A 12,091-nucleotide genomic window follows, 5' to 3' on the forward strand; every position below is an offset into this window, starting at 1 on the left:
TTTTGCCCCTTTTGCTTTTCCCTTCCTTCCTTTTTTCCACTCCCCTAAACCAGTTGCCTGGACATCTCCTAGGCTCCATCTGTGAAAGCTTTTCTTAGCCCACATGTCCAGGACCTCATCGTCGGATGGAATATTTCCCCCACGGACTCTTGGGTCTTTTCTTTCCTAGTTCATTCTGTCCTGTTACAGGGAAGACCTGACTGGATAATTTATAAGCGCAGAGGTTTATTTCTTACAGTTCTGAAGCCTGGCATGTCCAGGACTAAGAAGGAGTGTGCCGGTGAGGGCCTCCTTGCTGCACCATAACAGCAAAAGGCATCACGGGGAGAGAATGAGTGTGAACAGAGGGCGGAGGGGCCAAACGCCTGTGTTCAGCAGGAACCCAGGCCTGCAGTAGCCGGCCCACTCCCGCGAGTGCTGCACTGCTCCGCTAGTGAGTGCAGAGCCCTCTGCACCTGCTCTTCATCCGAAGGGCCCCACCTCGGGTCACTGGGGACTCAGCTTCTAACACAAGCCTTTTGGAGGACCCTTTATAACAGAGTAGGCCCCCTTTTCTGGCATCTACTTTCTTGTATGGTAGGAAAGGAGGATTTATTAGCTCCATCCATGCTAGGGCCAAGCATATTTTTAAAATTTTTTTGTCTTTTTGAGACAGGGTCTCGCTATGCAGTTAGGCTGGCCTTGAACTCACTTACCTAGCCCAGGCTGGCCTCAAACTCGCAATGATCCCCCTGCCTCAGCCTCCCAAGTGCTGGGATTACAGGCATGTGCTACTGCGCCCAGCATGGCCAGGCAGATTTATGTGAAGCAGGGAAAGCATGTACTTGTAAAGAGTAATGGTTAGAGCACCGTTACGGCTCTACCCAGTCATCACGATCTTACTACTTAGTGAGGTTCAGAGCTAAAAGATTTCTCAGTTAAGGAGGAAATGTAATTATGTCCTACCGGAAACCTGTACTAAAAAATAAATAAATTCTTAATAATAAATTTGAAAAAAGGGAAGGAAATGTATTTCCTGATCCTGGAGGGAATGTCGCAGTGAACGGAATCTCTAAAGAGAGTTGGTCTGAGCGCTCATAAAGGGCTGCTCCTCTTACCTCCTCCCAGATGGTCTTGCAGCACTGCCTATTACCCCCACACAAGGACTCCACGGTGAAGCTCCATGGTGCATCACCTGTGGTTGTGTCCTGAGCCTCCCAGCTGGGACTTCAGAGCCAGGACACAGCTCAGAGGCGTCTGCCCCCAAGCTCATGTTTTGCATTTCCCTGCACCTGGGCCTGGGGAGCCTCAGGTGTCCACTGGACAGAATCCCTGGCCTTCAGGGCACATTCAAGGCTGTCTTCCCAGGCACCTGCTTCCCCATCACACATAGAACTAGAGCAGAGCCCTTTGTCTCCTGAGCCTGGAGCAGGAATTGGAGCAGAGCTCTGAGTTACTCTTCCCCTCTGTGGGGGCAAAGAGTTTCCTTCTCTTTTTTAGGGGAAAAGAATGTGAGTGTGTTTCAAATTCTTGTGTGTTCCTCGTAGCTCATGGAGGGGGTAACTTGAAATAGGGGGCAGGAATGGAGGGGTGAGTGACAGAAACTACTTGATTTTGACAATCTTCCCTCTCTTTTTACTCTGTGAATCTCTTCCCAATCTCTGGTGCTTTCCTGGTCTGAGGAACCCCCTCAACCCTACCCATATTCTAGGCTTGAAGTTTCTCAGCCATGAAAAATCAGAGCTGGAAAACAAAGATACAGTATTAAGGTTGGAACAGGAGGCTCAGGAGAGGGCTGGAATTTCTGTGTGTCTATGGACACAGGCTGGGAATCGAATTTTCCATGCTCTCTCTAGAAAACCAGAGACTCCGCCCCAGAGTTCAGGCCCAATGCTTCAGCATTCACTTACCAAAGACGATGATATTCTTGAGTGTGGTCCTACTGAGGTGTGTGGCAGAATTATGGACGAGGCAGGTATAGTACCCGCTATTGCTTTTGGTGATTTGGGGGATGACAAACTCCTGCGTAGACTTCAAGATCCTCCCATTGAAAAGCCAGGTAAACTTTGCAGGTGGTTTAGAGGCTGTGTGGCAGGAGAGGCGGAGGCTTATCCCTGAGCGGAAATGGGAGTCCATGGGCCATATGACAGGGGCATCCGGGCCGTCTGCAGTAAACAGAATAAAGAAACATGGGTATCATCAGAGTTAAAGGGCAGCTCATGGCTTGCAGAAGGCTGAGTAATCCCCTGAGCCTTGTCACAATTTTGTTTTAAAAGCATCAGTGAGGCTAATGGTGTAGCTCAGTGGTAGAGCACTTGTCTAGTATACACAGTGCATGCACGTGCGCGCGTGCGCACGCACACACACACACACACACCCACACTCTCTCTCTCTCTCTCTCTCTCTCTCTCTCTCTCTCTCTCCAACATAACCCCCAGCACTCACTGAATCTTGGACATTCAGCTGCTTTCCCTATCACAGGTGGTCAATGCTGAGTTTGTCCAGACGGCAGTAGTGCCTGCTCTTCTCTTCCTGGCTCAAGGCTGGGCCTGCGTGGATGTGCCTGGCACCGGACATCATGGCCAGTCTGTTTTCCAGGGGGTGAAGGTCTGTACTCCACCTGTGAGGGACTGGCTATCCTGGTCTCCAGCCCTGTGTGTGGAGCTGGTAACAGGGCCCAGGGAGGAACAGAAAGTACTCACAGAGGACATTCAGCGTCACTGGGTCACTGCGGTTGGCACTCAGCGGGTTCCGGGTCTCACATTCATAGAGTCCTGTGTCATTCCTTCTCACACGGCTTAAAGTGAGCGTTTTGTTGTTCTTCGACAGCTTCAGTCTGTCACTGTCTGGGAGGCTCTGGCCATTTCTCCACCACAGGTAAGTTGTGTTCTGAGTGTCTGGTTTACACGTTAGTGATACTGCGTCCTTACCTTCTACAGGTTTGGAGTTGTTGCTTGTGATGAAGGGTTTGGGTAACATCCCTGTGTAGACAACAGAGAGAAGATTGTGCTGTGAGATACCTGTGATCCCACCAAAGATATCTCCCCATCAGAATTGGTCTCTTTCACCTCCCAGACAACCCGAGTCCTTAAAGAACCAGACAGAGAAGCATCTCCCAGGCAGAGGCACAAGGATCTGAGTGCTCAGAGGAGGTAGGGCCCCATGGGCTGTGTCTGGAAGAAGCATAGGTTTTCTCACATGTAGCTTAAGCTGAAGTGTTTGACCACAGATATACCCAGGAGTAGGAGTCAGACTCTCTTTGTGCCTCTCCTGGTCCTCACTTCTCAGCTGCCTGGTTTGCCTTGGGTCATGTGGTGTGTACTCTCAGAGGGCTTGCTCAGCCGAGGTGTGTTTTCTCTGAGGCTTTGCTCGACAAGGCTGTCCTAGAGATGGGTCATGATGGAACATCCCATTGGTGTTAAACCACGAGACCTCTTAGCCTGCCTTGAGGGCCAGATATGTGAGCAGAAATAGCACACAAGGGGACCAGGAGCAGGCCCAACATTTAGCTCAGTGGTCAATTTGGGGCCTCAAGCTGGAGCAATTCTGCTGCCATATTTGATAGTGAGTGACATGAGCCAGTGACATTTCAACAGCATGAATCCTAGGAACGATCTAGGAAAGAATCATCTTGTAGAAAATTCATATCTCTGTCCTTGGTTTTTAACATCCCTTCTCCCACAGCAAAGGGCGGGTGAAGACCACGTCAGTCTTTCCTAAAATACAGTTGGACAAATGACTGGTGGAAGGGGAGGAGCATGAACATGCTGCAGCTCCGGCCCTCTACCACGGTCCATGTGTGCCTGACAGGCCTGGGATAGAAATTTGAGATTACATTTCTTCCATATGTAAAAGCTGTTATTGAGGCACAGAATCTACCACTCATTTCTGAAAGGAATACTTGTCAGGACACCACAATAAGGTCTTTGGCTCTGCAGATCACATTATGATCAAAGGCCAGTGCTCATGTTGGTTTTGAACCAGTGACTCACTGAATAGAAAGAGACCTCTGAGTCCTGATGGCAGAGCCGGTCAGCGGGGGAAGACTGAGTTGTCTCTGTTGTATAAAACAAGGGACAATACCAAGTTCACAGAAATATTTTCTCGTGTTACTCCGTTCAGAAAAAATCTGTGTCCCCAGTTGTATAGAGAGTGAGGCAAAGTGCAGAGAACCTAGCACGGACGTGTGAAATTATTTCTTCCTTCTTTTGACACTCCAGGAAACACAACTAGAGTTTTGTTAAATTCTCCCAGACAGACACTGACACATCTCACTGTGTGTGAGGACCCACCCCGTGATGACAGTGTCATCACGAGGGCACAGGTGCATGTGGCACAGGCAGCCAGCCCATCAGACACACCTGCCAGGTGAGCTCCCTCGGGGAAGGTCTGCGAGTCACCAAAGGGATGTGAGCCCCACGTGGGGACCTGGATGACTCAGAAGTGAAACCAGTGGAATGAGACCAGGCCTTGTGGCTTGCAACTCTGTTCGGTTGCCTCTGATCCCTGGCTGAGTCAGTGTGCAGAGTTGGCAGAGGAGGCCGTGGGCCCTGTCTCATGGCCTATTCTGCGAGTTGGCATCAAAGAAAAAAAGAACTTTGATGGGGACACAGTGGAGACCTGTTCACAGTGGGGGACATTGGCTCCTGATGGAACCTGGCAGGGGGCAGCTGCTTTAACTGATTTCTTTGCCCTTTAGCATTCCCTGGGGCATGGGTCTGCCCCCAGGCATTGGTGGAAGGGAGCAGGTTGCTCAGGCTTCAGTCCAAGAAGGTAAAGGTGCAGCAAGCTGTGCAGCGAAGCTGTGGGCCCACACGGAATGAGGGGAAGGAAGACGAGGGACACGGAAGGAGCGGGTATAACCAGAAACATCCATGGCAGTGAGCAGTGGTGTTTCAGCGACTTCAAAGATTCCAGAGACCAAGAGCCCCATGGTTGCCTCAGAAATGAACTAGATCATGACCCTGAACCCCCACCCCAGCATCGCAGCCCCAGGGTCATCATGTGATGTGACTCGTGGGTGACCTTAGGAGTACGTGGTCAGACTGATGGAACAAGGTCTCAGCACCCAGAAGGGACGAGGATTAGGTGCGGTCAGATCCTCCTAGGACTCTGCATGGAGTTCACAGCCTCTGAAGAACTTCTAGGTTACTCGCGCACTCATTCATTTGTTCGTTCATTCATTCATTCATTCTCTCCTTCATCACACAGTAATTGGCAATTAGTTGCACACTGGCTCCTGCACCAGTTGCAGTCTAGTGGGCAGGGACAAAGCTAAGTCCCCTGCTTTACATTTTAGTTCTTGACAACCAACATCCCACAAAGTATGTGATTTCGGGGTAGTGAGGATGGGTGTGGGTTAGCCACCTGGTGAGGGATACCTGGAAGTTCTTCCACTGAACTGGAGTCGATGTAGGTGATTTAGTCCCAGAATAAAATATGATTATATCTGTCTGTCATTTCTCAGACCAAACATCCTCCAATGTTTGCTCCAAGCTGTTAATGCTTAGGGGGAAAAAAGCTGATGGATGACTGGTTTTGGATTCCATGTATGTCTGATAAGGTAGTGATGGGTTATATCTGTAAACAGATGTCTTGGGCCCCTGATATGCAATCCGTTGTGTGTGTCACTGATTCAGTAATTGTGCTCCCTTGTGATTCAGTTATTTTTAGTAAAATTGTACAACGTGTATGTAGTATCTGGCTACACGTTATTTCTGCATCACCTTAAAATATTCACAATCATATGACCTAAAGCTTGATAAAGAGGATCTGCCCCCAAATCCAGCATCTGTGATAGTTTGTCCCCACAAGGAATACTAGGCCTGATCCTACTTGGACAAGGCACTGCTAGAAAACTCTCCTCTCCTCTGTTGCTGTTCCTCCCTACGCAGTCTCCTCAGTCCATCAAGGTAGAAGCTTGATGTCCTAGGCAACAAGTGTCAGGTGGAAGACTAGGTCTGGCCTCACCCGGATGTGGCTCTTAGGGCTGAGCTCTGCAGGTGACCAGTTCCGGGAGCTCTGAAGTCTGCACAGCATGACAACTGCTGCTCCCCATCGGCCCTGATGAGGAAATCAAAGTCCGTTCAGGTCACAAGTCCCCCAGGGTCACCTGGAGTTGGGAGCCTGGGATAAAGGTCTGGGGCCAAAAATTCTTGGAGCTGAACTCTTCTTCAGAATCCCAGAGGACCTCTATTCAGGATGTGAAGTTGTCTACCAAGGCCAGGTTGATGGGGGAGGTTCTGGGGTGAGACTGAGCTAGTCCCTCAACAGACTGTCCTCTCTGCAGTGTGGATTGGGGGAAGGATTCTGATCCACTAAAGTTTATCTCCACGGTGTGAGCCCTGCACTCAGTGCTCAATCTCTAATATGCGGACATAATGCAGAAGGGAGGGAGGCATGGTGTAGGCCCGATAATCCTGTGTGTGTGAAGTAGAATTAACCCCACCCCTTCACCCAGAGGCCACAGAAAGTCACTCACGGTATACTTGGACCTGTCCAGAGGCTTGCTGTACCTGACGAAATGTGTTTACAGTTAGTAACGTGTAGAATCCAGTGTCTTCCTGGGTGACGTTCTGGAAGAGCAGGGATCCGTTTGGGTATATTGTTTCTCGACCACTGTATGCAGAGCCTGGTTTAAGCGCTTGAGTGGATATCACATATGCGGCAATTCTATGGCTGTTGGCTACGCTCGCCCCTTTGTACCAGCGATAGAGTCGAAGATTCTCGGGCAGATTGTAGACAAGTAGAAGAACATTACCGCCTTCAGCAGTAACGAAGGGCACAGTTTCAACAGTGAGGTGGGCAGCGGTGGGTGGGCTCCAGAAGGTTAAAAGTGAGGCTAGGAGGGAGGAGAAAGAAGTCCATCAACACTGAGATCTTCCTATTTGGATATTAAGATGGGGTCCTGTGTCCTGAACAGGTGTCGTCCTCCCTCAGCCGTGGGTGCTCTCTCGTGTGTGTGCTTTTGTGTGTCGGTAGCATTTGTGTATATGTGCATGTCAATATGTGTTCTCTAGTGGGTTCTTTCAAGCCCTTGGACTTGTCATTTCCTGTCTGGAAGACTCTTTCCCAGATGTCAGTGCAGCTCGTCCCTCACTGCCCTCAGGTCTCGGCTCACACCCAGGACATCCCGGGGAGATAACTTCCCTGACTGCATCCTGTAGAGACCATGCGGCTTCACCTTCTCACCTTCCTCTGCTCTGTTCACTTCATGGCTCTTGTCAATACCTCCCTCCCCTTCTGGATGTCCCTGTTCATCTGTCCTCCTGATCACTAGGGCAAAAGCTCTGTGAGGACGGGGACCAGCCTGATCTCTGTTGGAGGCCAGTGGCTGGAATAGATGTAGATACCCGTGGGCCCTGTATGTGCAGGGTTTTTTGCAGAGCCAGATTCTGAGCTTGCTGATTAAGAACCGTGTTAATGCTTCCGTTGCATTTCTGTAAGGAGTGTCTCATGGACAGAGCTGTTCATATCAATTTTCACAATACAGTGCCCTCTAAGGACTGACCTATAACAGAGTACATGAGCTTTTTCTCCCGTTTATCAATTCCAGTTCACTGAGAGTTTTTCTGTTGCAGACACATCTGTTCCTCTTTTGTGTCCTCTACCTTCAGGGTCCAAGCAGAAGCCCTGTGCCTACTCTCAGGGTCTTATCCTCCCCAGCCAGTCTCTGTGCTCATATCCTCCTATCCACTACTGGGAAATCATCACCTCTTACCTGTGAGCAGGAGCCCCTGCCAGGGAATGCACCTTCTGCTGGAGAGGCCAGAGGATGGCTTCATTGTCTCTGTTGCTTGCTCTGTCTCTCCTATAAGAAGCGTTTTGCCCCCGGAAAAGCTCCAAAGCAAGGCTTCTCAGGTGTGTTGGGTCTGCTGTTGTTCCTCCCTCTGAGCCGAGCTCCTCCCAAGGCAGGAGCATTTCCCAGGGTCATATGGTCTGGGGGTGGCCTCTGTCCAGGGCACTTCTGTCTCCTCCCTTCTCAGTGCTGCCTCCCATCCCTTTTCCCCTTCTCCTGTGTGATCTTTCAAGATCCAGACCACACTTTTAGAAACAAGGGAGAAGGGGTCCTTGTCCTTGACAGGGTGGTAGGGTCGCCCACTACACGCCTGGGCTGTGTCTTAACCTTGGGGTTGTCAACACCGCATGGAGCATCTAGGGACCTCAAATACAGGGATGTGTTTCCTTTGTGACACAGAAATCAGTTTGGAGCTCAGTCTTCCCTGTGTTTGAAATATTCTGGGTAGATGGGATTCACTTCTAGCAAGGGAGAGACAGAGGTGGCTGCAGAGGCCAGAAAGGGCTCAGTTGAGTGAGGACTGGTGAGGGAGACCTGTCCTCGAGATCTACTGTCAGCAACCTTACCTCAGATCCTCCAGGGGCAGGGAGCCAGAAACAGCTGTCTCAGAAGGGTCTGCAGATCCTGAGTGTGCAGCGGGAGGTGACATGTATGTTGTGGTGGTGGGAGATCAGATGGCCATAAGCTGTGTTGTCTTTTGTAGAAAGTTTTAGGGATTTCTTTTCTGTCGGTGTGTGCTGGCCAAGCTGTTGGTCAGTCCTGCGCATGTCCTCCGTGAGCAGTTTCTGTGTTCTGCCTTGTTGACTCTTAATGGTCACCCTGCCGCCTTTCACATGAGGGTTACCAGGACGGGGATTCCCAGGGACACAACGTCATTGTCAACATCAATCATACCAATTTGGATAAAGATTTGTTTCTACACCTGGTTCAGGTGGGGGTAGCCTGCTTACAATATAAGAGAGGGAAAGAGGTTTGCTCTCTCTGCCGCTCCTCCCTTGTGCTCTTGCTGCTTTTGCTGTCTTCCACTGCCATGAACAGTTGCCCTGTGCCATGTGCCACTCTGCCTTGGAGCCAGCCTGATCTCTGTTGAAACCTCCACAAACTGTAAGCTAAATAAACCTTTCCTTCCTTCATTTTGGGTGTTGGGTATTTTGTCTCAGCGGTGAGAGAAAAGTAACCAAGACACACATGCTTCCCTGGCTGAGCTTCCTCAGTTCTGTTCCTGAGCTCCCATCCAGAGCCTAGCTTCATGTCTGCAGCCCCAGGTCCTATATCAGCACTTTGCTTCCGTAACACTGGGCAGCTCTGACTGGCCACCTCTCCTGACATTCACCAGGTCTTCAGAGTGCCTTTCAGCAGACCTCTGTCCCCAGCAGGGTGAGTGGCTGGCTGAGGCAAATTCCCGCCCTCCTGCTCAACTGTGTGAGCAGCTCTGAAGCTCTGAATCCTTATCAGCAGTCAGCCCTCAGGAGGAAGAAACAGCTGAGCAGAGGCGGATCCTGGGACCACTATCAGCCACCCTGTGTGTCAGCATATCCCCTTAGTGTGGGCCCCAGCGAATCACTGAATTCGACAGTTTATGTGACAGTAGTTGTTTTGTGGGACTTTCATGTAAATAGGAAATATGAGGATGTTTTTGTATTTTTGTGGACCCAGCCTTTTGAATTTGGAACTACGAGTTCCTCCTGGATGTCATTCATTGTCAACATCAATCATACCAACTTGGATAAAGATTTGTTTCTACACCTGGTTTAGGTTGGGGTTGGGTAGCTCTCTCAGCCTGGCCTAAGGATCCTCTGCCTGTGCATTTTCTGTAAGGAGATGTGCCCTTGTTGGGCAGAATGCTCCTTCTTCCCTGGGCATGATATATCTGCTCTCGACCTCAGCAGCTCTGCAGCGCCCTACCAGCTCCGAAAACTCCATTCAAGGCCTGTCTCATTACCCACAGTGGTCTCTGAGCTGACCGTCCCAGAACATCAGCCAAGTCATTTTCTGTGTTTAATCCTAATACCTGCCTGGTGCTGTCCAAGATCTTCCAGGGCCCTGGTGTGTGTGTGTGTGTGTGTGTGTGTGTGTGTGTGTGTGTTTCACAGCACTTGTCCACACATTCAGTCTGTGAGTGAGAAAACTAAAAGTCTTTCAATTGATATTTATTTAAGAATTCAAGGAGGAGGACCTATGATCATAATAAATGAACTTATAGTACTTATAATAAATGGTGGTTTCTGTTATAGGTGGGTCCTCTGTCCTCCACTGTTAATTTCTTCCTTTCGTTAGATGACACATCTATGTGCTTTGCCTCTGATCTTGGAATTCCACCCATTAGAAGAGAAGCAGATCTTCTGCAGCGGGGTCTGGCCATGAGACTTACATAAACTCATGGGCTGCCGGGGAAGCATCTGGGACAGTGCGGGTCGCAACAGGGAGCCAAACTGCTGAGTCTAAGCAACAGCTCTGTGAAGACAAGGGCGTAACTTGTTGAGAGAATGAAGAAAATTTCCAAATATGGCTCGGGAGATATAAAGTTATTTTTAAAGGCTAACACCTACGAACAAGGAGGATTGAGTTAATTGATACTTAATAACAAAGATGGAGCGCTGGGGATGTGGCTCAGTGGTAGAGCTCTTGCCTTGCATGCACAAGGCCCTGGGTTCGATGCCCAGCATTGCATACATAAAAAGACCAATAATAATAATAATAATAATAATAAATTAAAGAATAATAAAGATGGTCCAAGAAAAGGGCGTACAGCTCTGACAGCACTCTTTGGAGGGTGCTCAAGGGGTGCAGCACAACAAGACACTTCGGCAAATCCTAGGATAGTGTTTACTTTGCAGCAGCACTGCTCTGCCAAAGCCGGGGCTCATGGACTCTACCCAGCAGCCCTGACATTCACACAGCGTGAATACCTAACAATAGCGTGATCCAGGAGGTACCGTGATGAGAGGCTGAAAAGCATTTGCCAGGAATACCTTAGAGGGTCCAGCTTCAGCTGGATTACAGCACTCTCCCTTTCTATAGCGTTCTGTTCATCATGAATTACGATAGGCAGCGGGTTTATAGATCAGCGTACAAATGTGACGTCATGAGCTTATTTTGTTCCCCCGTAGGACCAGCATTTCAAGGAAGAGATTTAGCACACCGGCAGGAGGACAAGTTTTACAGATAACATTAGGTTTCCCCATTCCCAGTGTGTTGTCGAAAACATTGATCAGGACAGTCTGATCTTGGCTGGTTTACAATAATGTCCCTTTGACTTGGCCAGAGTCTTGGGATCAAGGGACGTTTTAAGATATGGTTCTAAAAGCTTCATTTCCCACCCCCCCCCAACAATGATACCCTCCATCTCTTATGTGTCTGAATGTCTTTTTTTGTGTGGAGGGGTGTTTGGTTTTTTTTCCTTTACCAGGAATCGAACTCCCGACCTCGTGCTTGCCAGGCAGGCACTGTGCCACTGAGCTAAATCCCCAGCCCCATGTGTCTGACTGTCTTCACCATCTTATCAGGTCCATCTTTTGCAATGTCTTTCAAGGGGTACATTAAAATGTACATACATTTTAACTGTGTTTCACAATAAATTATAAAAAGAGGAATAAGTTATAACAAGCCCTGCTATAAAAGCAAGAAAAATGAATAAAATATATCCTTAAGTAGAGGTAGAGGTTTTAACCAACCATGTAGAAACAAGGTAGACACTAAGTTTATTGATAGCTGTGGGGTTGTTGGTAACCCGTGAGAATTACCAAGAAGAAATGCACTGCATACATATTATTTTGTGAGGGCACAGGCGTCTCATCGTGACACACTCAGCCACCTGGATCTTCAAACACAGTGTACTGCCGTCCTGTTCCCCTATCAATGGCATCATGCTTGGTGCCATTAACAGAAAGCAAGTTAATTTTTAATTTCATAGAGCAGCTGTACAGCTCTGCCTGTGAACTTGTTCTCACCTGTAAACATCTCAAGATCTCCAATGATAACATTTATGGAACAGACAAAAATTAACTCCAGGTGAATTTGTTCTTATGAAAGAGTTGTTTTGTAGTACTTGTCAGGAACTCAGATGTTAGAACCTTATCTCCCTTTTCCCCCACAATCTCCTTAGCTATTTTTTTAATGGGGCTGACACAACTGATTTCATGTTGATTTTTGATAATTTCTTACTTTCCCTATCTTTTCTCTTTTTTCCCTTTCTTTTTATCTTTGTGAGTCTTCGCGAAGTCTTCACTGACTAATAATCTTGAAGTTACATTTTTTCTGTACCTTCTAGCTGTGGAACTGTTCTGATTGCTGGTCTCATTTTATGCCATGTTG

General features: G+C 48.7%; 1 protein-coding gene across 1 annotated transcript in view; it reads right to left on the bottom strand.

The window, feature by feature from the left end:
* Positions 1 to 8,166, bottom strand: part of LOC102013346 (carcinoembryonic antigen-related cell adhesion molecule 1-like) — a 9,330-nt gene extending 1,164 nt beyond the window's left edge. The window contains exons 1-4 of the mRNA XM_005412433.2: positions 7,700 to 8,166; positions 6,461 to 6,820; positions 2,682 to 2,960; positions 1,890 to 2,144 (exon numbers count right to left, since the gene is read on the bottom strand). Of these exons, the coding sequence (XP_005412490.1) occupies positions 1,890 to 2,144; positions 2,682 to 2,960; positions 6,461 to 6,820; positions 7,700 to 7,763 (958 nt within the window). The 5' untranslated portion in view covers positions 7,764 to 8,166. The remainder of the gene's footprint in view (positions 1 to 1,889; positions 2,145 to 2,681; positions 2,961 to 6,460; positions 6,821 to 7,699) is intronic.
* Positions 8,167 to 12,091: the final 3,925 nt, after the last annotated feature.

The sequence above is a fragment of the Chinchilla lanigera genome, unplaced genomic scaffold (assembly GCF_000276665.1).
Source record: "Chinchilla lanigera isolate Chin_1 unplaced genomic scaffold, ChiLan1.0 scaffold00154, whole genome shotgun sequence".
In the NCBI taxonomy this organism is placed as follows: Eukaryota; Metazoa; Chordata; class Mammalia; order Rodentia; family Chinchillidae; genus Chinchilla; species Chinchilla lanigera.